Genomic DNA, 27,021 nt, shown 5'->3' with positions numbered 1-27,021 from the left:
GAGTCTCACTCTGTCGCCCAGGCTGGAGTGCAGTGGCACGGTCTCGGCTCACTACAACCTCCACCTCCCGGGTTCAAGCTATTCTCCTGCCTCAGCCTCCCTAGTAGCCGGGACTACAGGCGCCCGCCACCACGCCCGGCTGATTTTTTGTATTTTTAGTAGAGATGAGGTTTTACCGTGTTGCCCAGGCTGGTGTCGAATTCCTGACCTCAAGTGATCCGCCAGCCTCAGCCTCCCAAAGTGCTGGGATTACAGGCGTGAGCCACCGCGCCCGCCATCCTTTCTTTTATTTTCAGGAGAGACGTAGAAAGTGCCCCACTTTTCTCGCCCATAGTTGAACCGCCCAGCTTTCCTGACCCCAGCCAGCACTGGCGCGAGGCTTTAGACAAAGGCCTGTAAGTGGCCTCTTTCCCTACTCACGCCAGTACAAACCCCAGGAGACTGTTTCCCAACCCTCGAGTGGCTCCTGAGTGTGAGAAGTTCATGGCGTTTGAAGGAAATCCCCAGGAGCCGAAGAGTTCGGCCAACAAAGCAAACGTCCAGTCTCCCATCCTCTCCTCTTCCTTTGCAGGGGAAACGAACTGAACGTCAGAAACGAAAGTGGCGCGGCCTGGACAAACCTGACCCTTCGACATCCCCCGCCCCTGCGCCCGCCCTCGCTAAGCGGGGAGGGGCGACGGCTACAATGGATCCTCCCGCAGGCTTTGTGCGCGCTCGAGAATCCAGCTGTCGCCGCCCCGCAGAGCCCCCTGTCCCCGAAGGGCGCTCATTTCCGGGCCGCCCACCACCCGCATAGCACCGGCAGCCGCTGTCCCGGCAGAGTCTCCAGCCGTCCCGCCCGCTTGTGGCCAACTGGCCCCAGTCACTCCGCGAAATGCCCGTCGACTTCACTGGGTACTGGAAGATGTTGGCCAACGAGAATTTCGAGGAGTACCTGCGCGCGCTGGGTAAGCGCTGCCCGCTGCGCCCTGGGCGCCCCCCCGAGCAGCTCCGGGCCGCTGAGCCCTACGGAGCCGCCGCCTGCCTGCCTCCGCCCCAGCGAGCCGAGGTCCGGTACCCCGGACGCCAGAAAGGGCGTCCTCGGCCACCGCTGCCATGGCGGCCTCTAGGCTGCGGATTGGAGAATTTGGGGTTGTTAGGTTAACCGGTGGCAAATGTCTGCTCGTTGGCCCTGGACGTGGGTAATTTCATTAGTAAATCTGTGGCTTGGTTTGCTAGTTTTTTGTTTTAAAACGGCTGACATAAGAGCAGAAAACTTTGTTGGGGGCAGCACGGGGAGGCACAGGCAGGCTGTGCGCAGAGACAGCGCAAAGCCAGCGGGAACCCTAGCAGTGTTTGCGGGCGGAGAGGGCTCCTGGGGCCCTGCTACCGTGGGAACGGTTCTCTGAGTTTTCCTGCCAACTCTCTGCCGCTCGCTCTCCCCGCTCCCCATCCGCAGACGTCAATGTGGCCTTGCGCAAAATCGCCAACTTGCTGAAGCCAGACAAAGAGATCGTGCAGGACGGTGACCATATGATCATCCGCACGCTGAGTACTTTTAGGAACTACATCATGGACTTCCAGGTTGGGAAGGAGTTTGAGGAGGATCTGACAGGCATAGATGACCGCAAGTGCATGGTGAGGATTCGCGTGCACCCAGTGTCTCCTGCCCAGGGGCGCCTGACCAAGGGCTGGGCTAGTTCATCCGAGAGGGGGCAAGGGCCTGAGGGACTGCAAACACTTCCCCCTCTCAGCCCCTATGGTGGGCAGCACCAACTCATGAAGCATCCTGCTCTATCTACGCTGGAAGGTGATGGTAATGAAGGCTGCCGTGTGCTGTATCTCCACTGCGTTCAGGCACTCTGCCCGGTGCTTCATGCACATGACTTCACCTAAGCCTCACACAGCCTTTGAGGGAGATATGAACATGCCCATTTTGTAGATGAAGAAACAGTCTCAAAGAGATGAAGTAACATTTCCAGAGTAGCACAGCTAGGGAGGGGCTGGAGTTCAAAGCAAGTCTGTTGATGCTGTTCTCTCACTGACTATGGGCTGGTGGAGGGTAAAAGGAAAGAAAGGAGGGAAGAAAAAAGAAACACAGGTAACCCCTTTGAAGTATAAACTTTCAATATGACCTAGTGGGAAGTCACTCCAGGAAGCTGGGGGCACCTTGATCTCTGCTGGAAGCCCTCTGATCTGCCCATCCTTGCCCCAGAGCTGGGATTTGGCTCCTGGCCATCCCCTTCCCCACCCTGTCATCCAGTGCCTGCTGAGCATTCTTTGAACTTTACAGCTGACACCTAGTCAGTAAGTCAGTGCCCCTCCAGCCCAGGCCAGAGGAAACAGCAGTGGGGGAACGGGGAGGGCCAAGAGCTCCCTCCCACAAGGGTGAGAAGCTCCTGACCCAGGACATCGCAATTAGTACTGCCACAGCAGACTCCAGAAGGCCAGCCCCAGGCCCCCATCAGCATTATCTGGTTGCTGGGAGGTCAAGGTACTCTTGTTCTCCTTTTTACAGTCTTGGGTTCAGAACTGGCTTATGTTCATCCCAGAGCCGCCTTGCTTATTGATGGGGTCCTCACCCATCCCCTCCCACCATTTTCAAGGGTCTTTACTGCTGGTCTGCTGTGTGTCCAGCACCGTGCTAGTCATCTTACAGCGCAGCACAGTGAGGGAGGGATAAGTAACCCCATGTTATGCAGTGACTGAGGTTCAGAGAGAGGAAGAGACTCGTAAGATATGAGACTTGAGCCTTGGGCCTTCTGATGTTGAAGCCCACACTCCTGCTTTCTGCCAGCTTCTCTGCTGGTAGTCTGTGCAGAAACAGGATAGCTGAGGTCTGTTAGGATTGTGGTTGAAGGGATGCGCATGTCTGGGAATAGGTGTCTGGAGCCTGGATGACTCATTCCCCCACCTTGTCTATTCATCCGAAGGCAGTCAGGACTGGTATCTGAGTCTGCTATTTGGAATGATAGGAAAGAGGGGGTAGTCAGCAGGGAGTGGCCTTGGAAGGACCACTAATGGGAGAAAACACCATTGTTGTAGGGAAATGTCAGGTTGTGCCTTTAAAAATCTCAAGGCCTCTTGAGAAAGGAAAGACTCACAATAGGAAGGGAGACCTTCAGATGGGATCTGCCTTTCTCATTACTGCCCAAAACCTGCTCCCTGGCACACCTCATAGAACTTCGCTCCTTAAGAATAATCCTTACCCCCACTCACTATTGTGGAACTCACAGATCACATCGAACCTTTATTTTGGGTCACCACCAGTCTGGCATGTGCTGGCTTGTACTAATTATCTTCGCTCTTTCCTTCCTTTCCTCTTCCTTTAACACATGAAACATTTATTGATCACCTAGTAATACTAGCAAATATGGTACTCATCAAGTGCTTACTGTCGTGCCAGATGCTATTCAAACGTTACATTAGCTGCCTTAATCTTCACAACACCCTTTCCAGTCTCATTTTACAGATAAGAAAACTACGGCAGGATTTCTTGCTGTGTGACCTTGGGGAAGTGCAGAGGGAGGATTTGAGTTAACCACTGCACTGAACATACTGCTTCCCTCACAGGCTGGTCACCACGGCAGGCACAGGACAGCAGAATGTGTTACAGGCCCTGATGTCCAGGAACGCAAAGGCTTTGCAGTGGAGGCAGGCACACCAACACTCAACACAGCGTGGCAAAGAAAAGCACAGGGTGGGAGTGAAGGGATTGGGACTACCCAGAGAAGGGGATCCCAGAAGGATTTCTGGAAGAGGTGACTTCTTGCTTCATTGTAAAATAGAGCAGGGAGGTGGAAGGGAGGGTTTTGGATACAAAGGAAAGGACAAGGGCCACCTTTTCTTTTCAATACAGCATCAGCGTCAATCGAGCATCAAGCAGTAGTTGAGCAGACTGTGGAGATTCAGCCACTGGATGAATCCAGTGAAACTGGTCTGGGATGCATGGTTACTGTCACTGCCTCAGGACTCAGGGATGCCCACTCTCAAGTAGACAGCCATTCACTCACCTGTTGTGGCCTGTTGGGAGATGGAACAGCCCCTCTGCTCTGCTCAAGCCTTCCTCTAGCCCCATGCAGTGCAAAAAAGCCCTTCTCTCTGGGCTGCCTGCTGGGTGGTGTGCTGCTTTGGACTGCCGGAAGGACATGGCTGGATGGGGGTAGGATGATAGAATTAGAGCGGCTGTCATGCCTGAGACTTGTGAATGGAGAGGAGCTGGGTGCCCAGAGGCCACCAGCTGAGCTCTCTGAGGGCCGCCAGGGGTCCTGGACAAGGTGGTTGCCAAAGATAACTTTCACTGCTACCCCCCTCTGCCTCACACACAGGGTACCCACAAGCCAGGAGCAGTGGCCCAGAGGAGTTTGTTCCCAGCATATTACAGGAGTCCCATTCTCACTTGGGATCGGTCATTCATCTCTTTTTTCCATTCCTCTCTGGACGCCACAAGCATCTCATGGTGCTTCCACTATCTTTGCAACCCCTGTGTCAATGAGTCAAATCACACACGATTCCTGCCCTCATGGAGTTCAGTGTAAGGGGGAGGTGGATTGAAGCAGCCAGTCACGATGTAGTGGACACTGTGCTGATACAGGCAGAGAAGCACTCCCTGCTTGGTCTGAGAGGTCAGGGAAGGCTCCCACAGGAAGTGGAGTCTGAACTGTGGCTTAAAGGACAGACAGGAAGTAGCCAGGCCAACAGAAAGGGGTTGAAGGAAAGGCCAAGGCCAAGAGCTGTCCCACACCAGACCGTGGGCTTGGCCCTAGGGTCGCAGAGGCAACAAGGCCTTCTGGACACCCAGGCCAGTGGAGGAGACAGGCACATCTTCAGGCCATTACAGCCCAATGCATGATGGGAGCATGGTGGGCTGGGGAGCACACAGCTGGGAGTAGGAAAGCAGTGGTCAGGGAAAGTCCCAGAGGAGGTGACAGCTGAGAGGGGCCTTAAAGGACTAATTAGGGCAGATGTGGAGAAAAGGATAAGAGCTTTTCGGTAAGCAGGAGCCACATGTACAAAGGCCAGGGGTCCGAAAAGCCTGGCTGGGAGGGAGTTTCTGAGGTGAGACAGGAGCAGTCCACAAAGACTTCAGCATGGCTGGAGTGGGAGATGTGCCTGGGAGAGAAGAGAGCCAGGAGAACCTGGCACGGAGACTTGATGTGACCCTGACAGGCGTCTATGAGTCCTTGCTGGGAGAGGTGTGACCAGGCTGACATCTGTCCCCAAAAGGCAGAGGCTCTCACTGGCTCAGAGATCTCTGATCCTGCCTCTTTTCCATGGGAACCTTATCTGTGTTCTAGAACTGCAGCCAGAGGGTGAAACCCAGCCTGCAGATGTGTTTTGTTTGGCCTGTACAATGTTTGAAAAACTTCAGAGTCAGTTGCCAATAACTGCCAAAGATTATAAGATTTCACAGAAAAATCCATTTTTCTGGCTGTTCTTAACAAAAACAACAAGAAAAGGAAGGGCCCTGGAAACACTGGGCACCTGTTTATTCCTGCACTGCGTGGATCCCTGGAATATGCTGCAGCTGCTCCCTCTAGATGTTACATTTCCTAGTTTACCCCAGTCTTCAGCCCATCCTGTTACCTGAAGTCAAGGATCAAATGGCCATTTGTCACTGTTTGCACTGTGGGTTCCTTTAGAGCTGTGGGTCCCGAAGCAGAGACAGCAGCAGCAGCAGCAGCATCACAGGGAACCTCTTAGAAATACAAATTCTCTGGCCACACCCCTGGCCTACTGAATCAGAAACTCCAGGAGTGGGGCCAGCTATCTGTGTTTCAATAAGCCTTCCAGGTGGTTCTGATGCAACTAAAGCTTAAGAATCACTGCTCTGGAGTAAAGAAACACACTGTGTTCCTGTATCTCTATTAAAAAATGGAAAAACTGTAAAATTAGGTGTAGAGGGCCATGGGCATGTAGAGGGCCAGCTTGGCCCATCACCTGAGTCCTATGGACATTGCAATCCATGCCCAGAACCACCTGAAATAGCTCTGTGCTCTCTCCCCAGGTGGTGGGGTGGAGGGACTCAGTTCTGGGCAGCTCTGCATCACTAGGCTCACATTTCCAGTCTGATCTAATCAGATTTTATGGGACCGCAAACAGCAGGCGCTATTTTGGTAGAGATATATAAAGTCTGGGCTCAGCTGAGCAGACACAGGGCTTTTCTCCATTGCTTCCTTGCATGCCTTTGTCCATAAAAATGTGCGATCAGGCCCAGGGAGGAACCAGCAGCATTTGTTGAATATAGCACATATGTGCTTTGGCAGGGTGGGAGCTCTTGAGAAAGGGAAGGTGCTCTGACTTCAGATAGTGTTTTCTCACTCCTGAGCAAGTGAGTCCCTCAGAATGATTTGGTTCTTTGTCTCGAAGTCCCCCCAGCATGAGCAGGTTTTGTGGGAGAAGACTGAGCCTCGGCCAGGAATCACAGCCGTGAGCCTGGCTGTGTGGGGGTGGCAGAGGGGCCATTTGTCATCCCCGTGTCCAGGTTTTTCCTGGAGGAGATGGCTTTGTTCACTCCAGGAACTGGCGCCTCCCCCCATGGCTGAAGCCTCAACTTCATATCCAGCGTTGAACTTAGGATGACCCCTCCACAGGGCCTGCCTTCTGCTCCCAGCCCTCCGCCCCGCTGTCGCTTTCTTTGTTTTTATTATAAAAGGAAAATATTCAAATAGCACAAGAAAGTATGGGTTGAAAAGGGCCCCTTCCCCCACTTAGCCTGATTCCCACTTGGTGGATCTGTCCGGAAATCTTCCTCAGACTTATAAGTGATCTATCTATTGATTGGGCAGTTGGTCAATGTCTCTATCTAAAACCAAAAGAAAGAAAGGAAAAGAAAAAAGGAATCCACTTCTCTACATATTTTTTAACTCAATGATATTTCTTACGCATTTTTCCATATCAGCACTTACAGATTTTCGAAGTTCTTTTTTAACCATCCATGTTTCCTTCCCTTCCCTCCCTAGACTTCCTTACTTACATCCTTCTATTTCTCCATCCATCCTTCCATCTAATTATATATGGTAATACATGAAATCCACCAAAGCACTGTTGACACTTTGGTTTAAACTCTTGCCAGCTTTCTGATCCTATTCTTGACCCATTAAAGATATTTTTTGATTTGTTAAAAAGAAAACACACACACACACACACACACAGAATGCCACTGGCTAAATTAACTCCCTGGGCTGCAGCACGGAGAATGCCGTTGGATTTGGGAGCCTCTGAGAGCCGCTCCTGCCCAGATCAGGCACCTGGCATTCAGCTGGGCCCTTTCCAGGCTAGAAACACAGGATCTCTTTCATGTCTTAGCTAAAGTTCTCCGACCTTTGAAATCGGTGTCAGCAGCGTGCTTTTGAGGATTACAAAAAGAAGAATTAAAGCAACCCAAATAAAATTCACAAAGTAGCTTTCAAAACTCACACTGCTTTGTTGGGTTTTGGGTTTTGTTAGGCAGGAACAAAGGAAAATAACATGTACTAAATCTTTACTGAGTGCCATGCCTGCCCCAATTGCTTTTTGTACTTTTTCTCCTTTGGTCCCCACAACAAATGCTGTTCAGTAAGTATCATTGTACTCATTTCACAGATGAGAATCTGAGGCTCAAAGAAGTGAAGTGCCTTTTTAGCCCAAGGTCACCTTTGGGCTAGCTGGTGGCAGAGGAAGAATTCTAATTAGTCTGTTTATAAAGCTCTCTACCCCAAGGTCTCCCACAGAGCTTTGCTTAAGGCCAGCACCTCAGTTCCTTATTTTGAGTCTTCTCACAGTCTGAAGGTAAACCCAGGCAGTTTTGACAAGGCCTAGAATGAGTGAAAGGAGCACTGGTATTAGAGTCAGAACATCTATTTGAATTCTTCTCGATTATCTGACAGCGACCTTAAATGATTAGACACACTGCCTTTGTTTTCATATCTGCAAAATAGGTATCATAATTGCTGCTCAGCGTGTCTCACAAAACAAAGCTGAGGACCATAGAGATAGTACAGGGCACAGGGGCTTAGGAAGCCACAATACTATGTGCAGAACAGGTCCAGGGCCTGTGATACCCGAGACGAGGGGCGTGGCATAATCACTTACGATGGCCAGGTGTTTACTGAATGAATTACAGCTGTTTGTTTTTCTGACCAACATTGCTTCTCCACCTTCCACCCAAGAGAAGCACCGTTTTCTTTATGGTGGGAATTACTCCTTCTCAACCTTTTGGGTCCTGGTGGGACTGCAAATCATAGTACACTGTCTCTTCTGGGATGAGCACCTTCTGCCAGAGTGATCACAGTGTCCCATGGCCTGTCACATACTTGTGTATGTGACCCAAGCTGGGCCAGTCACCATTTCCTGGGAGTTAATTTAGGAACCCTGAGAGACAGGTGAGTTCTATTCCCTTAAAGGTTGATGAGCTGTTACAACGTAAGCTTCGAGTTCTCTGAGGCCAGTCCCCTTACCCCACCTTCTTTGGCTGCGTGGAAAAATCCAATTGAAGGAAAATAAATGATGAGGCCAAAAGAGACAGAGAGAATGCAACATTAGAGGGTTACTAGAGTTCCTGACACACCATTCCTAGATTTTCCATGTACTTTAACCAATACATTTTTTTCTTTCCCCTTAAGCTAAGTGAATTGGTTTCCTGTCACTTGCATCTGAAAACATCCTAAGACGTTCAAACTCCAGAGATCAAGCTCTAAGGCCCAAATAAGTAGTTAGAGTAGTAGTTCTCAAATTTGAGCATGCCTTACCCCTAGAGTTCCTCATTCTGAAAGTCTGGGTTGAGGCTTGAGAACTTGTTTTTCTAACAGGTTCCCAGATGATGCTGATGCTGTTGGTTCAAGGACCATGCTTTTGGTAACTACTAACAAAGAAAAACAAGGAAGCCGGCTGGCCTGTGCCTAGTTTCCTGTGATTTTTCTCATCATGATTCAATGTAATAAACCTGTGCTGGGGTAAAAGGTGCCTAGTTCTAGAGGGTGAATGAGAATAGGTAGGTGTAGCTCCGTTCCAGGATCAGGGTAGTGGGGGATGAAGACTGCCTGGGGACAGTGGTTTGCAACTGAGGGTCCAAGTAAGGGACACCAATAGTGTTTGCAGCTGGACACGTGTGAGCTGCAACAGAGCAATTAGGAGCTTTGACTTTGAAATGGACCTGAATCCTGGTTCCGCCATCCAGCTGTTTCCCTGGCAAGGGTACTTTATCCCTCTGAGCTTCAATGTGCTCATTTGTAAAAGGAGCTAAGGGTAATATCCACCTAATGGAGTTACGTGATCATTACATGTGGTAATGAATTATTTCTATTTCCTGTTGCTGTGTAACAAACCACTCTGAAACTTAGTACCCTAACGCAACAATATTTATTTTGTTCACAAATTTGCAATTTGGGCAGGGCTCAGTGGGGATGCCTTGTCCCTACTGCCTGCTGTGCCAGTGGGGAGGTAGGTGATCCACTTTACAGATGGCTAGCCCACACTCACTCTCTGCTGGCTGCCTGGGCTTCCTCACAACTTGGCAGGTAGTTTCCAAGAACATAAGCACCATAAGGTGCCAGCTACCTTTAACACAGGGATTAATGAGTTCTTCCTTTCTTCCTTCCTCTTGCCACCCTTTCCCTCTTTCTTCCCTCTGTCATTCCTGAACTGAGGGTCCAAGGATAGCATAGGAGTACTCTGGGAAAGAATGGTATAAACAAGATGGGTGTGAAGGTAGGGATGGCATGGAACCCAGGCTCCAAAACCTACCTTTGCCAGCTTTACAGTGGAACTGGCCCTGCACTCAGAAAATGAAAATAATAATAATAATCATCATCTTCTCATAATGTGCAATAAATCAGAAAATCATCTTACTCTTTGACTCAGGGATCCCACTTATGGGATTATGTTCCAGGAAAATCATTCTATTTGTACAAAAGAATCTGTTAGTCATTCTGTGATAATAATTCTCAACAACCCACATAAGCATAACCACTATCTCAGGGCCTACTATGAGGTAGGCCCTGTCCTATCACTTTATGTTTATTTAATCTCCTAACAATCCTGGATAGGAGGTGCTACTCTCCCATTTTACAGACATGGAGCCAAAGGTCCTGCCCAGATTCACCTTACTGGTTAACCCCAGACTTGTGATCTGACTTCGGATGTCTCTTATTCCCTACTTTGTATGGTTTATAGAACAGGCTATATCCTGCTGGTATACCGAAATATCAAATAACTATGGGTGGTTAGAAAGACTGTGGCTTTTTAATTCCATAGACCACTACGTAGCCATGTAAATGATCACTATGAAGATAAATGAAAAGTCTTTATAGGCATTCAGTCACCAAATTTCATAGATTCTGCTTCTTCACGTCTCTTCCTATTTTTCTTCATTCCCACTGCTCTGAATATCTCATGCCAGTAATAATAATAACAATTAACATCTCTCATGCTTACTATGTGCCAGGCTCAGCGCTTTCCATGGATTATTTCGTTTAATTACCGCAGTATCTTCACGTTGATCTCCATTTTACCATGCTCAACACTTCAGCCCATCCCTCCCTTTTTAAAAAGGAAATCTGATCATGCTACTCCCCAGCTCAGAATTCCCAAGGGCCTCCCAGTGCTGACAGGTAAAAGCCAGATGGCACTCAGGCTCTTCAGATCGTGGCCCTGCCTGTCTCTCCCTCACTCCTTATGCTTGGCCCCATCCCACCATTTGTCAGAGTCTTCACTTGCCATCCTCTTTGCATCCTTCTACTCACTTCCCTGAGGTATCTCTTTGCCTCTTCCTCTGGGAGGAGAATTACCCACTGGTCAAGACCCAGCCCAGGCTTATCTGCTCTGTTCATCCCATCCTGATTCCCCATCCCACCACCATGCCCTTCCTTCGCCTTGCAGCCTCTCTCTTCAGGCGCTGCTTTTAGGGCACCTGTGATGCTAGTTAATGTGTCTGAGATTCTACACAGCAGCAGCCACACCATCATGGGCTCAGTGGGCTCCAATGTGTTCATTAAAAGAATGTTAAGTGAAAATAGCAGAACCTCAGAAATCTAAATGGTAGTTATTGACTGTATCACTGCAAGATGCAATTGCCATTTAATAATAGCTCATGTTTGTTAGGTATTCCATGTGCCAAAAATTCTTCTAAGCACTTTCCATGCATTAATTCTTTTAATCCTCACAATAATTCTATGATAAAGATGCCAAAATTCTTCCTATATTATACATGAAGGAAATGACTCAGTCTGACAGAGCTGTAACTGGTTCGGCTCCAGAGCTAGACCAGCCAGACCAGCCCAGACTGTCATCTTTGGGATCTCGTTTCTGCCCCTTACAAAGTGGGTGGCCTTATGCAAGTTACTTCACTTCTCTGTGCCTTTACTTGTCTGTGAAATGGGGATAATTATGAAATAGGGGATACCCGCTTTGTGGTGAGGATTAGTTGAACGGTGTGTGAGAAAACCCACAGTGCCCCTGCCCCATCAGTATGAGCTGTTATTATTCATCCTCTCACACTGATCTGTGACCTCCAGAAGACAAATTCTGGGGGTGGTCACGTGTATGAAGGCATACCTGGCAAACCAGAGAAGAGCTAGCAGGATTATGAGAGTGGAGGCTGGCCTAAAAAGGCACCTGCCTCTCCACACTCACAGGGAACAGGGAACAAACTGGACTAGGCCAAGAGTGGAGAGGCATTATTGCTTACTGAGCATTTTGTGTGTGCTGCACTGAAATAGGTCCTTGAAACCCCTTGTTTCATTTCATCCGGATGGCTCTGCTCTGTGGCTGGGCTCACTAGCCCCATTTTGCAGATGAGGAAGTGAAGGCTCAGAAAGGTGGAGTAAATTGCTTTGGTCACCCAGCAAGAAAGAGGTGGGAACCTGCAGTTCAGGTCTGCCTCTACCCAAGGCTATCACTGGGTCCCTCCTGAATGCCCAGCTTGGCAGGCAGGCAGCTGTCCCATGGCTGGGCCAGACCAGGCCCGCAGCCTACCAGGTGATATTCAATGACCATAATATTCATGCCAGCAAAATGTTCACATGGGAACAGTAGGCAGACCATGGGCTCAGAGCTGGGCAGAGGGGATTTAAACCATGTCTTACACTATTCCTACTCCCCATTTCCACCCTCCTGCCTGTGCCGATGGAACTGATAACACACCAATTCCTTGTACTGGCCCCAGGTAGCAGATCCAGCGCTGGCTGCGCTGGATTTTCCATGGCACCAGGTTTGGCCAGCTGGAGCATGAAGACGTACTGTGAGGAAGAAGAGAGGCTGTGAGCAATCTCCCCAGTAAATTCTGGGTTGATTTTGAATTCTGAAAAGTCAGCCTTCGTGGGGAGGGTCACCCACAGAGTTAAGCTGGGCAAAACCTATGTAGGAGCTTCCCTCAGGCAGACCCTGCTGACCCTGATTTTCCTGCAATTGCCTGTGCTTGTTCCCTTTGCCTGGGACTCCCTTGTTCCTCCTCTTCTTCTTTCCATTTTTTTTTTTTTTTTTGAGACAGAGTTTCACTCTTGTTTTCCAGGCTGGAGTGCAATTGCGTGATCTCAGCTCACTGCAACCTCTGCCTCCCAGGTTCAAGCCATTCTCCTGCCTCAGCATCCCAAGTAGCTGGGATTATAGGGACGTGCCACCACGCCCAGCTAATTTTGTATTTTTGGAGAGACAGGGTTTCACCATGTTGGTCTGGCTGGTCTCAAACTCCTGACCTCAGGTGATCGCCTGTCCAGCCCAGCCTTAGGGCCACCCTAAGTGCTAGGTCCCTGGGATGAATGAGTGTAGTTCCACAGGGCCCTGTGACCTTCTCCAGTCCTGTTCCCACCTCCTTATCTAGAACCTTGGCCTTGAGCACTCCAACGGTTTAAATTGACTCTAGGAACTTTCTGAATTGTTTAAGGAAAAATAACTATAACATGTCAAGATTATTAGTCTTAACATTTTCTCATTTTGTTTGTCTTAAGAATTGTGTTATTTGCTGTTAGCTTTTTCATGGTATTAGAATTGCATTCTTTCATGCTCACAAAAGCGTTGTGGCTATACTACTTATAGTGGCTTCTTTGAACATCTATTATGTCTCTAATTACTTGTTCACATTTTGAGGCCTTATTAATTTAGTTTTAGTCTGCTTTTAGAGTGAAACTGGCTTTTCCTCTTGATTATGCTGAGTTTAGATTACTCTAGCCCCCCAGAAAAAGACCAGAGAGGAGGAGCCACTACCCACCCATTCACCAGCCTGGCCTCAGGGGCAGCTCATGGACTTTTTAGCCAGAGAGAACTGGGTTCAAGTTATGGCTCAAGCCCTAACTTGGTGATGGGCTGGTTACTTATAGAAGCCTAAATTTTATCAGCTCTAAGCTTGAAGATTTAGTGAAACATTGTAGAAAGCTCCCAGCACAGTACCTGGCACCTGGCAGGTTCTCTGTTGTCTCCCCTATTTTTCCCTCCTGATCACTTATTTAACACAAGCACCAGATGCTGAAAACCCTCTAATTGTCCCAGGAACACACATAGCCTCAAGAGGAGAAGCACACTTTCAAATCAAACTCCAGGATTTGCATCTTTTAGTAATTTACATTATGCAGAGAAAGTATCTACTCACTGTCTGGTTTTGAAATTTTACCCCAAATCTAAAGAGCGTGGGTTTTGGAGTCAGACCTGGGTCAGTCCTGGCTCTGGCCTTTGCAGGCAGTATCATCATGGGCAAGGCTTCACCTCTTATAACCTGGCTCTGGAACCACAGAGACAACAGAATTCAGTCCCAGCCCTCCAGAGGTAGATCCGTAAACAGAGGGACAACTAGGGCTGGGTGGAGGGTTGTGAGTGATCCATCATCCCCTGCTCTTGAGAGTGGTGTTTTGGCATGGGAGTGTTAACGAATGTCACAAGTTTCTTGATACCAAATAGAGTTCCCACCATTTGCAGGTCATAGCAGGTCACTGCCAAGAGATGGTTCCATTTAGTGGGAATTGTCTGGCACTCCCAGTGTAAGTCACCTGAGTGGGGCAAGTGGGCCTTGAAACATCCCTGGGAGACACCCACTCATTCTGCCTGTGGGAGCTGGGCTTTTTGTGTCACTGTCCCATGCAGCAGTGACAGCTAGAGTTTCTAAGTGGTCAGAGGAGCTGGAAAATGGCTTCTGAAGTAAAAGTCCCTTGTCATAGTGGTACAAAGCTGTCTTCATTCATTTGTTGGCACATGTCTCTCTGGGTAAACTGTTGGCAAGGCCAAGGTGATGGGGGTTATTATTAGTTTTTAATAGAAAAGTTAGATTGGCTTCACTTTCCAACCGGCTTCCCTGGTTCCAGTCCATTTGCAGACTTTTGGGTCATGTATGGGATGAAAATTTCTGGTGAGGAGGTGAGCTGAAGATGGCCATCCCTCCTCCTTGCTCTTGGATTATCTGGGCTTCATTTTTAAGGTGGTCCCAGAGCCCGTATGGGGGTTGGGAGAAGCAGCATTGTCTAGCCTCCTTGGTTTGTACCCATGTTCACCCCATCCCCACAGCCACCTGCCTTTTCTGTGGGACTTGAAAAGCATCGGGAATATCTTCCTACCTGAAATTCTTCCATTAGACCCTGATTAATTGGATTAATCTAGGAAACCAGATTAAATGACCATTTAATGACCCTTTCAGATCTGGCTGAATCCTTGTCCCCAGACGTTCACTGCTCCTGATCTAGCAAAGAAGGCTGGCTGCTGACTTCAGAGGGAGGTGGTGGAATAAGTTATTGGGTCCTGGGAAAGTTGTTTTCATAAGTTCCACTTTGTGTCACAAGAAAATGAATTATCATTGTTTGTTAGGCTTTCATCTTCCAACATTACTTATTTCCTTTTCCCTGTCATTGGTTTTTAAGTGATAGTCCCCCTCCTTGGCTCCACACCTCCTTTTTCTGTTCTTATGACAAATCAGATTCTCTTTGAAATAACTAGTTTATTCCCACAAGATAAAAAGCTTAAAATGAAAAATCCAGTCCCACCAAAAGTGAACATGGGGAGAGTGGGAGAATTAAATCACATTGCTGAGCCATCCCAGCTATGAGTGGGGAGTCTTCAAACAGATTTTGTGCTTAAACAAAGACCACTTAACATATAAAGGAAGCAGGCATACTGGTGCTCAGCAGGCAGCCCCTGCAGGTCTCCTCATAGATCTGAGTATCCTAGAAAGAGAAGGAACTTCCAAAACTTTGGCCATGATGAATAGCATGTCAATCACTGCTTCACAAATCTCCAACTCTTAAAAAAAAAAAAAAAAAGGCTTTCATTATTGTTCAACATTGACAAGCAAACCCATCTTTATCTAAGCTCTGGGCATCGTGGTTACCATTACCTAGTGCCTCCTACATGCCAGCCCTATGCGTTTTCTGTATGTTTTCTCGAATCCTCAGAACAACCTGGTAAAGTAGGTGCTTTGTTTATCTAATACCGTGTAACAAACTACCCCAAAACTTAACAATTTAAAACAACAACCATATAATTCTCATGATTCTGTTGGTTAATTGCACAGTTCAGCTGCCTGTGGCTGTGTTCAGCTGAAAGCTCAGTTGGGGTGCTTCAACTCTTCTCCAAGTGGCTTCTCTCCCATCCTCCAGGGCTTCCCCTTGTGGCCTTCCTCTTTGGCAGAGTAGCCTGGACTGCCTTAAAATATAGCAGCTGGGTTTCAAGAGGGGAGGGTTCCAAGAGGACAAGCCCCCAGCATGCAAGCTGATAAGCGCACTGCTTCCATCATGCTTGTTCATGTCCCACTAGCCAGAGCAAGTCACGTGGCCAAACCAAGCCGATGTAGGAGGAGACTTCACAGGGGTTTGAATATCATGTGACTCGGGAGTCACCAGTGGAAGAGTCTACCACAGTAGGTATCGTTTAGCCTTCTTTTGCAATTGAGGGCACTGAGACTCAGAAAGGTTAATCCAGCTGCCCAATGTCATCCAACATAGTCAGGAACAGAGGACCCAGCTCTATCTGATACTGTGTTCTCTGCTGCTGATACTAGGTTAAGCTGATATAGGTTGAGGTGGTATAGTAGGAGGCGGGCAGGGACCAGGAGCCAAGTATAAATGGCAAGTGAGCTTCCAGGATTCTTTAACCCAGAGGACAGCCTGACCAATTCCCTAGCCCACCTGCCCTCCTGGATGGTTCTACCCAATAGCACAGGCAGCAAAGACAGGCACTGAAAACATGCTCCAGGCCACAGTCTGGGTTTTTCAGTCTGATATTCTGGCCCCATCTCCCCACCACCCCCCAACAACCTAGCTCCTCCTCTCCTTAACTCCAGGATAGTCTTCTACAGCACTGACTGTTGTCATTTCTCCCTCATCATCTCCTACCCTTGCATCCTTATTCACTCTGCCTAGAATGCCACTCCCATTTGTAGAAACTCCTTTGAGGCCATGACAGCCTGGGCACTTCTCTGTGTGGACCTCTTTATAGGCAGAAACCTTTAAGACCTCTTTCTGACTCCCAGCACCCATACCCCCAGAATGGCTGGAATGAACTTAAGGGTGTTCCTCCAGGAGACTGCTCAGAGTCTTAGCACAATGTCCATGTGTTTTTCTCTAGCCCCCAATGATTTTAGCCACCATCTCCTGGGCACCTGGCAGGTGCCCTGCCCTAGACTGGGGAACAAGTGGGCACCAAGTCATGCAAAGCCCATGTTTCAGCCCAGATTCTTTCTCTCATTTACTAGGTGACCAGAGAAAGTCATGGAACCTCTCTGAGCTCAGCCACCCCTCTACATCCAATACAAACAAGAATAATCTCTGCTTTGTCCAACTCACCCAGGATCAGAGTCAACAGAAGCTTGGGGTTAAGAAAGGCTTCCTTGGAGACTGATGTAGCATGCATGTGATAGGGATCCTTCCCTTTAAGAGGCCTGGTTTGTAGGGCTCTCAGAAAGGCTCCTCTACACCCCAACAGGCTTCTATTCTCTCTATCCCTCAAGCTGTCAAGCTGCCTGAAATTCTGCCATCTGTCATTTTTTTGGGCTAAGGTATTGTTATTGTTTATATCTTATATCCAGATGGCCCCTGTTAAAAGATGCCAGCGATCTGGAAATGGTGACACAGTAGCCCCAGGAGCAAAAGCCGACTTTACCATTAATAAACATCTCTCTCATGGTCATTCTCTGACCCTGGTGTTGGAAGGTAAATAGGTGTGAGCTTTCTGGAGATAAAACTGGCAATACTCATCAAAAGCTTTTCAAATATGCACACTCTTTGATGCAACAATTCCTCCTCTGGAAATTTCTTCTAAGGGAACAATGTGTTCAAAACTGTGTATACAAAGAAGTCTTAGTTATAGTAGCACAGAATTATAAATAAATAACTTAAATGTCCAAAATAGGCAATTGGCTAAATAACAGTACGTATGTATAATCAAATACTATCAGGGACTGTTTCATAGGCCTGTGACCAAGGCAGTCCATCAGGGCCCCAGGCTCAGAAGGCCCCTCACTTGGTTTAATGCTCTGCTGTCACCAGCTTAAAATTCTTAATGATTTTGAGCAAATGACCCCTCATTTTCATTTTGTGGTGGGCCACACACACACTATGTAGCTACTTCCTAGAATATTATGTGGCAATTAAAATAATGCTTATGGAGAATATTTGTTGAGATAGGAAATTGCTTCAATTAAATGAAGAAATGAGGATACGAAACCATAAATGATGCAATTCTAATTTTGTATAAAACAGAAACATGTAGATAGATAGGAAAAAAAAGAGTGGATGGAAATTTACTGTATATTGTAATATATACAATGTTAGAGCAATTATCTCTTTTTTTTTTTTTTTTTTTTTTAAGACAGAATTTTGCTCTTGTTGCCCAGGCTGGAGTGCAATGACATGATCTTGGCTCACTGCAACCTCCACCTCCCGGGTTCAAGCAATTCTCCTGCCTTAGCTTCCCAAGTAGCTGGAATTACAGGCATGCACCCCCATGCCCAGCTAATTTTGTATTTCCAGTAGAGAAGTAGAGATGGGGTTTTACCCTGTTGGTCAGGCTAGTCTCAAACTCCTGACCTCAGGTGATCCACACACCTTGGCCTCCCAAAGTGCTAGGAGTACAGGTATAAGCCACCACGCCTGGCCTAGAGCAATCATCTCTAAATAAACAAAACTACATGTATCGTTTTTATTACTATTTTCTTCTTTGGTGTTTTTTTTTTTTTTTTTTTTTTTTGAGACGGAGTCTCGCTCTGTCACCCAGGCTGGAGTGCAGTGGCCGGATCTCAGCTCACTGCAAGCTCCGTCTCCCGGGTTTACGCCATTCTCCTGCCTCAGCCTCCGGAGTAGCTGGGACTACAGGCGCCCGCCACCTCGCCCGGCTAGTTTTTTTGTGTATTTTTTAGTAGAGACGGGGTTTCACCCTGTTAGCCAGGATGGTCTCGATCTCCTGACCTCGTGATCCGCCCGTCTCGGCCTCCCAAAGTGCTGGGATTACAGGCTTGAGCCACCGCGCCCGGCCTGGTGTTTTTTTTTTTTTTAATTTTCCAATGCAAAGACTATGACTATATTTCCTAATATTTCCAGAAGAGGCAAAAATGTATGTCATAGCTGAAAACAAGCAATTGTCTCTTGTGCCTCTGAGTGAATCTGGAGCCCTTCTTATGCACAGTAGCCTTCTGGATTCAACACACAAAGAGAAGATCAGTTGATGAGGAAACCAAGTGTTCTTATGAGCTTCTTGAAGCTGAGGACTGATTTCTGGGTCCCCACTTCCCTCTATAGGCCTGGCATGGAAGGAGCACAGATAAGTGAATGGGCGTCCTGTCTTATTTATGGCATGAGGTCATGAGTAGTCTTTACCCATGACATGTCTCACCACACATTAACCACACTATGTTTTGCCTTCTCTCTGGTCTGGGACTAGACTGTGCCCTGAGTGAATTTCTGGATCAGGGAGAGGATCTGCCCCCCAAGTCCTTTTATGCCCCATTTCTCTCTGGAGCAGAGGCCAGACTTATTCCTATGCAAAGCTGGGGGAGCACATGTGGCTCCACCTGCCTCCCTCCTGCATGTGTCGCATTGCAGGCTTCACCCCAACAGCAGGGGGCAGTAGTGATCAGCAGGCCCCGGACAGAGGCCTGGGGTGGGGAGGTCCTCCTGCAGGGAGTGGCCCCACTACCGCCACACCCATCTCTCATAAGTCTCCTCTCCCAAATCCTTTATCAGGCTGTTACTGACTGTCCTGACTCAACTGAGCATGGCAGGGAACACAAGGATCCTAGAACCTTAGCTCTCTACATCCAAGGCCTGAGTTAATGTCCCCGTGTGACAGATGCGAGCGCAGGGGCGCTGAGAAGGGATGGATTTACTGAGAGCTACACAGTGAGCGAGGGGCAAACAGAGTGCTGAGCACTACTGTGGGGAGGCCAGGCTCATAACAGAACTGCCCCATATGGGATGGCTATTCAAAAGAAGGTGGGCAGCCCCAGATATGAGCGATGCCCACTGCGCTTTATGCTGGGGTGACAGGATCACCTTGCCTCTGAACTCCAGCACTTTTTTCAGCCCCGTGTTGCTGGGTGGGCCTTTCCTGCTCCACTAAGACTGAAATTTCCCCAGGACACAGGCTGGGCCTCCTCCTCCTGCCTGTCTTCCCTTCAGCATGCCCAGAACATGGCAAGGCTCGCAGTGCTCAGGGAAGATGTAGGGGCCCAAATGTGGGGTGTAGAGGGAGTCACAGTGCTCATCTGTGCTCTGCCAAGCCCAGGCTGGGCTGTGGGATCTTCCTCCCCTTCCTCCTCAGTTCCCTGGTGCCCTCCTGATGAGCTCCCGAGCGTACTTCCTGCTGTCCCACCTCGGGCCTTCACCCCATGATGGGCCACTGGGAACTTTTCTCCACAGTGCCTCCTTTCCTCTCCTTCAGCTCCATTCTTCTCCCCTTAGGGCCCAGCCCTATGGAATCCCACTTCCTGGACTCTCACCTGGGCTCCCACAGCCTCTGATCGGTAACCCTGGTGACCCTCAACACTTCAAGAAACAATTTAGTCCATTGGGGTGGGGGCCTTCAGAGCCCCACAGATCTGTGTGCAGACCTGGCTCTTCCACTGAACAACATGGGTGAACTTGGCAAGTCCCTGAACCTGATCTGTGAAAAGGAGATGCTAATCCATGCTCACGTGGACAGGCATGAGGCTTCAGAGACAGCACAGAGACTGCCTGGCAGAGCAGGCAGGCAGCTAACAGCTGCCATTTGTACCTTCACTGGGTTATTGATATCTAAGGTCATTCTCCCTGTAAGATGAAGAGCGCTTTGAGGGCAGGGGTGGGGTCTTTTTGGTGTCCCAGGACTTAGCATGGGTTGAAACAATGAATGGGTGAATGAAGTGTCTGGGGATGGTCAGGGTACTCTGAGAAGTCTGCCCTTCACCATAAGATTCTGGAAAACATCCTTCACCCCCCACAGCTGGCTGTGCTCAGCCCTCAGGCTCTCCTCCCCACCTTAGCCCCATTCTCAGTGCTTGCAGTGACAGCACCACTCCAATGACTTCTTCCCTCCTAATTACCCTTTTAAATAAAATGTGTGGAGTTTTTCATAAATTTTAAAACTGATTTACACACTTTAATAAAAGCGTGTGGTGGACAGAGAGTATTAGGCTGCAAATTTTCTACAATGAAATTGACATGAGCACATCCTGGATTATCAAGTTTGGGAGCTGCCCCTCCCCCAGCCCCCAGGAGCTCCCAGCTTGCCCCGGATTGACAAATGTATCTCTTGCTTGGCAGACAACAGTGAGCTGGGACGGAGACAAGCTCCAGTGTGTGCAGAAGGGCGAGAAGGAGGGGCGTGGCTGGACCCAGTGGATCGAGGGTGATGAGCTGCACCTGGTAGGTTCCTGGGCTGGGTCAGGCTGGGTCCCCAGAGGCCCTGGTCATTGTTGAGGTCCAGATGGACCTTGGAAGAAGGCACCATGGCTGGGCCTTGGTTCTGTTCTGAAGCTTCTCTTCCAAGGGCCTGGAAAAGATGCCTGAGTGACTTTAAAAACCAAGCAATATATTTTCAAGATCTAGGCTGACCCAATCATCTAATCAGAGGGAAGAGGTGAGGAGTTATATCCCTGCAGCATCAGCAATGAGCTAAGCCCTTTCGCATCCCATAGCTCTTTCTTTTCTTTCAGAATAGGAATATGGCTCTTATTTTAGAGATGAGGACATGGGGACTCTGAAAGATTAGATTACATGTCCAAATTGCACATCTAGAAAGTGACAGAACCAACATTTGCTCTCAAATGATGTATATATTCACCATGTCAAATTGTATAGGCCAAAGCCAAGAAGGATTCTCTAAGCTTCGCTAAGATATGATCTCAGTCTGGGTCAGCGGGAGGTGATTAGGGAGGGGAAGCGTCAAGGGGTCCTGTTGGTCAGCTCTGAGCCACAACTCTTCCTCTCAGCCAGCTCTGTCCGTAGGGTGCTGCAGAGCACTCCACCATACAGTTTAACTGTCTTTCCAAACAATTGGTTACTTAAACCAACCCTTGGGGAAAAATAAAAGCCAATGAGTATTTTTAGAGTTCCTGCCGTAAGTGTGACTCTGCTCTGGCCAATGACCAACATCTGCTTTTGTTTCAGGAGATGAGAGTGGAAGGTGTGGTCTGCAAGCAAGTATTCAAGAAGGTGCAGTGAGGCCCAGGCAGACAACCTTGTCCCAAGGAATGAGCGGTGTGGATGTGTGGGCCAGGATCCCCCTCTTTGCACAGCATGAGGCAAAAATGTCCAGCCACCCCCAGGCATCTGTTAGCAGAGTCTGTCTCTCGGCTTTGTCTCTTTTCCTTTTCTTAAAACAAAGCCATGCCAATAAAGTGATCTGTGTTCAAAACGTCTGTTTGGGGGAAGTTTCACTGCCGAATGTGCTCAGTTTTCCTCCAGGGCTTCTGAAGCCAGCTTCTCCTGGTGCCACCCATGGGCAGAGTGGATAAATTCGGCCATATGTCTTCATATTTAGTCCTGAAGTTTCACCTTTGTTTCTCTCCAGAGGCACAGGCTTGGGTCTAGAATGGGAGGTGGGAGGGTGGCCTGACATTCAATCATTTGTGTATCAAGTACGTTATGTATCTAATTGTGGCCAAAGTACAGTGAGTGCCACAAAAGCAGGAGAAGATACCTTCCACCCTAGAGATCCAACCAACAGAGAATGTCTATACACCAAGGAGATGCTTCATCATTATTTGTGAACAAGATGGAACTGGACATAATTTTAAGTCCAAAGCATAAAATTACTTAAACATAAGTAATTACCTATTGGATTTAATTTCAGAGATGTCATGAGATGTCACCACCCCCAGACCATCCACCCCATCTGTGGGCTGTGCTGGTATAAGCCCTTTCTTTTCACTGTTGTAGATAAAGCAGAACTTACAATTCCCCTGAAAGAGAGAGAGCAGCCTCATGTTCACACTAAAGTGTAGAGGAATGCTAGCTGCACCTTTTCATGAAGAAACACAAAGAAACAGAAGGAGTGAGGATGTGAGAGGTCATGAATAGGGAAAACAACTGGAAAAGGGAAGACACATGGAAGACCCCTTTAGAGAATCTGACAATCCGCCCAGACTGTGCCCTACTCCTTGACAAGAGTTAGGAGTCAGACAAGCTGAGTAAAAATCCCAACTTCAGCACTCACAGGGCAACACCACAGTCCTCTGGACTTCACTTCTCCAGTCAGAAAACCACAAAAAACCTGCCTCATCTCCTGCACAGATGAGTTGTGAAACTTGTAACCTGCAAAGCACTGGACTAATAGTTCTCAGACCTGGCTAAAGGTTAGAACCACTTGGAGAGTTTTCAAAATTCCGTATGCACAGGCCACTCCCTACAATCAATTACATCTAAATGTTTCAAAACACCAGGCGTTACTACGTTTGCTTGTTTTTGTCTCGTTCCGCTGCCTAGGCTGGAACGCAGTGGCACGATCTTGACTCGCTGCAACTTCCACCCACCAGGCTCAAGCAATCCTCCTGCCTCAGCCTCCCAAGTAGCTGGGACTACAGGTGTGTGCCACAATGCCCGGCTAATTTTTGTATTTTTTGTATAGATGGGGTTTCACCATGTTGCCCAGGCTAGTTTTGAACTCCCGGGCTCAAGCAATCCTCCTGCCTCAGCCTTCCAGGATGCTGGGATTACAGGCATGAAGCCTTTGCACCGGACATTAGTTATGTTTTTAAGGCTCCCCCAGGTGATTTTAATATGCAACTGGAGTTGAAAACTGGGGCCCTAGACCAGTTTCAGGGTTCTTAATTGGGGGGTCATTCAGTGCTCATTCCACCCCCAGCTCTAGAGATATTTAGTGATATCTGGAAACATACTTTATCTCACAACTTGGGTGCAGGTCACTATTAGCATCTATTGGTTAGTGGCTAGGGACGCTGCTAAACATCCTGCTACACACAGGAAAGTTCTCACAACAAATAATTATTCCACCTAAAATGTCAATAGTCATGACGTTGAGAAACCCTGCCTCACACAAACGTAAGAAATGCTTTTTTATTATAGGGATCATTTCCCTAGCCTAGACAAGGAAATGAAAATCCAAAATTGCATAATATTCTGTAGACCCCTGCACCGTTGTGGCCCTGGTCTCTGTCCCTGAGGTTGGAAAACTCAAAGGTAAAGAGTCTTATAAAGACCATTCATTCATCACACACATATTTAATGAAGATCTATTGTGTGCCAAGCACTGATCTTCTTGGGCATGCAGAAATGTTTGAAACACCACAAGTTCCCATCCCATCCCAGGTATTGCAACTCCATCACACCTCCACCCCAGTGCATAAAAGCCTCACCCAACAGTTAAGTTCTGATGGAGGACTCAAAAGTACAGCCTTGTTAGCATAAGTGTGCACAGAATGTAGGCGTTGTGGCCCCACCCTCAGGAACCTCTGGTCCCATGGGAAGATTCAGTCCCACTCCGATTGAACAGCTTGAATACTGGGGCTGATCTTAGTGGACAGTGGGGAGCCACAGGAGGTTTTTGAGCAGGAGAGTGACATGATCATCCTCTGAGCAGAATTAGTCTGACAGCCATTCTCTCAGTAGTAAGAAAAAAAAAAAAAAAAAAAAGTGAGGAATACCAGTTAGCACAGGACAGTCACAGGTAATTCAAAATTCACTTCATATGAGATTACTCTTCCCAAAGAAATACATGTAAAGTGAGAGGATTGTTTCCTATTTTACATAAATCTATAACCACAGAAACAGGCTTTTGGCTTTAGTGCTGCTTTTCATTTTCTCAGCACTATCCAAAATTTGCAGAGGGCTTGCTCCTAAGTTGGCAGCAGCCTGCATCACGGGGGTTGTTCAGGCTTCTTGGTGGCATATTAGCACCTCTCACCTCTGATCCAACTACTGATATTCACTTCAGTTTTGGAACACTACTGCAAGTTCCACCGTTTAACCAGCACCTGGATGCCATTGTTATAGGGTATAAAAAAGATTTTCAATTCTAACAGCACCTGATAACATAACCGGGCATTAATAAAGAAATCACTCTGTGAATTTCCAAAGCATGGCTGTGATGCCCACGAGGACTGACAAAGGATGGAGGTTGTGTATTTATCAGCTCACCTGGTACCTCTAGGCTGTAGAAGTAGAGTTAACCATATCTGACAATTCCCTGGGCCTGCCACCTTGAAAAGTACAGGATTTTTGACATTTTTTAACTGAAAGTTACCATATTTCAAAACATACTCTGAGTCTTTATTTTTTATTTATTTATTTCGAGACAGAGTCTCGCTGTGACGCCCAGCCTGGAGCGCAGTGGTGATCTCGGCTCACTGCAACCCCCGCCTCCCAGGTTCAAGCGATTTTCCCGCCTCAGCCTCCCAAGTAGCTGGGATTACAGGCGTGTGCCACCATGCGCGGCTAATTTTTGTATTTTTTGTAGAGACAGGGTTTTGCCGTGTTGACCAGGCTGGTCTCAAATTCCTGGCCTGAAGTGATCTGCCTGCCTTGGCCTCCCAAAGTGCAGGGATTACAGGCAGAAGCCACCGCGCCCGGCCTCTGAATCTTTGTTAATATATGTACATTATATAACTTCAAGTTTTTAAAAAATAGGACTGTCATGTGAAGTAACTCCGGCAGAATGCACTGAAGCTGAGCCCAGGGCAATACCAGGCCCTCAATTAGAAAAGGCAGAGTGTGAAGTGGTTGAGTGTCCAAGCTCTGGAGGCAGAGGGCCTGGGTTAAAATCCCAGCTTTGCCGCTTCCTAGTTCTGTAAAGTTAAGGCAAGTCGTGCAAACTCTCTGTGCCTCAGTTTATTCATCTGTAAATTGAGGCTAACTACTCCTCATAGATGTTTTGTGAGTATTAAATGAATCTAATACATGTAAGCAACTTAGAGTAGATATATTTTATTTGCAAAGACATTTGAACAGTGTCTGGCATATAACAAGCCAATTTACATGTGCATTTTGTTTTGTTTTGTTTTAAATGGGCCTGAGAGGCATCTGAGGGGTGGAATCCACATGACTTTTGCCCACAGGGCATGGATAGAAACTGAAACCCAGGGAGAGCCAGGGAAGCATTTAACAGAAATTGAGGAGGGAGATCAGTGGCTACGGCGGGAAGTCCCCAGACACTACCTCAGTAGCAAGGAGAGGGGCTAGGACAGGGCCTTTTTTTTACCTCCTGGGGATGCAAACCCAACTGCAGGTTCTCTGCCACCACTCTCCACACACACACACACGCACACACACACAAGATACTAGTCAGGACACTGGAGCTTCTGATGCGCAGATACCATGACCCGAAATCACAGAGCTGGTGGGAGGACAGACTTCGGACCCTAAACTCCCAAGTCTCCTAAAGTATTCCCTGGGCAACCTCCAAAATCTTCCCACAAGAAAAACATGACAAATTGAACCTCAAGGGCCTCTCTGGAAGCCCTAATGTATAACCTCTGTCTCAATTAACTAGGACACAACTATTGTTCCTTTCAGGAGTAAATTAAACAGCTCAGCACTGCAATTACACCTGTGTAACTCTCCTAGATGTTCCCTATCCATGCCAACACTGCCAGGAGCAATTTCCCATGCCACCTCAGCCCCACCTGCAGATCTGGGTCTCTCTCAACCCTGAGTCCCCAGGGGCTTCTCCTCTTCCTCAGCGTGGCCCCACATCCCACTCTGAGCTGAGGAACTACAGGACTGAGTCAACTTAGGTAGCAGGGACTTGCTAATCATCCACTTCACAGGAATAGACTTCCCTCTCCAAGGAAGTTGGGACAAAGATAGGGATGGTTGTTCCTTTGTTTAAATATATATATATATTTGATTCACTCTGAGAGGGACACTTAACAATGACATTTCCTATCCCCCCTCCAATTATCAAAATAAACCCTACCAATCCTTCAGAGACAAGTTAGGGGTCCTCCTCCCTCCAACCACCAACAGCCCACAAGATCCCCCTTGTTTGAGCTCTGAGCCTCTCAAAGGTGATCCTGGCCACATCCACTTTCTGAAACAGGTGCCCCCAATAAAGAACTACTAGATCAGAATGACAAAAGTTGCAGATTATTTTAAGTGATTACATATAACAAATCAAATACAATGTAACATAATTAGGTGGTGCTAGTTCCAAGATAAGTATGGGACTTTAAAAATTTATGAGTTCATAGTGTATCTGGGGCAGTCTGGTCCAATCATGGTGCACAGCTTACAAGTGGAGAACAACTTCATTCTGTCCCATCGCTGTCTCTCTTCAACTTTTGTGTGTAGTTTCATTTGGAGATAGTATCAAAGGTTGCAAAATCTTTGATGAATGTGATGTCTGGTCCAAATAGTCCCTGCCTTCAACACTGTGTTCCCCATTGGAGGCCCTGTTTGAGCTCCTAATGTTTAACTCAGTCTTACCATCTTAGACACCTCCAGTAGTCATCGGTCCTGTTTGTGGCTGCCCACCACCTTGTGAACAACTCTCTCCCATGTTTGGAGAATTTCCTTCCATCCAGTTAGGAATTCCATCTCTCCTAGGTATTAACAGCAGGCTGAACTCACTTTTTCAGCTGATCTTGCAACTACGCTTCAGGCATAAGCCCGAGGTTCCCTTAATTAGATGCACCCACCCCAGTGACGAGGTTTGGAAAGA

At 47.8% G+C, this 27,021-nt stretch overlaps 1 protein-coding gene across 1 annotated transcript; it reads left to right on the top strand.

Annotated features, from left to right (window-relative positions):
* Positions 1–685: 685 nt before the first annotated feature.
* RBP1 (retinol binding protein 1) lies at positions 686–21,763 on the top strand. Its single transcript, XM_023187876.1, is given in 6 exon segments — positions 686–715; positions 717–818; positions 821–947; positions 1,439–1,617; positions 20,667–20,768; positions 21,513–21,763. Coding segments are annotated over 6 exon segments (594 nt in total). The 3' UTR covers positions 21,567–21,763.
* Positions 21,764–27,021: the final 5,258 nt, after the last annotated feature.

This window comes from Piliocolobus tephrosceles, chromosome 2 (genome assembly GCF_002776525.5).
Source record: "Piliocolobus tephrosceles isolate RC106 chromosome 2, ASM277652v3, whole genome shotgun sequence".
Classification (NCBI taxonomy): Eukaryota; Metazoa; Chordata; class Mammalia; order Primates; family Cercopithecidae; genus Piliocolobus; species Piliocolobus tephrosceles.
This window is presented reverse-complemented; position numbering and strand designations above follow the sequence as displayed.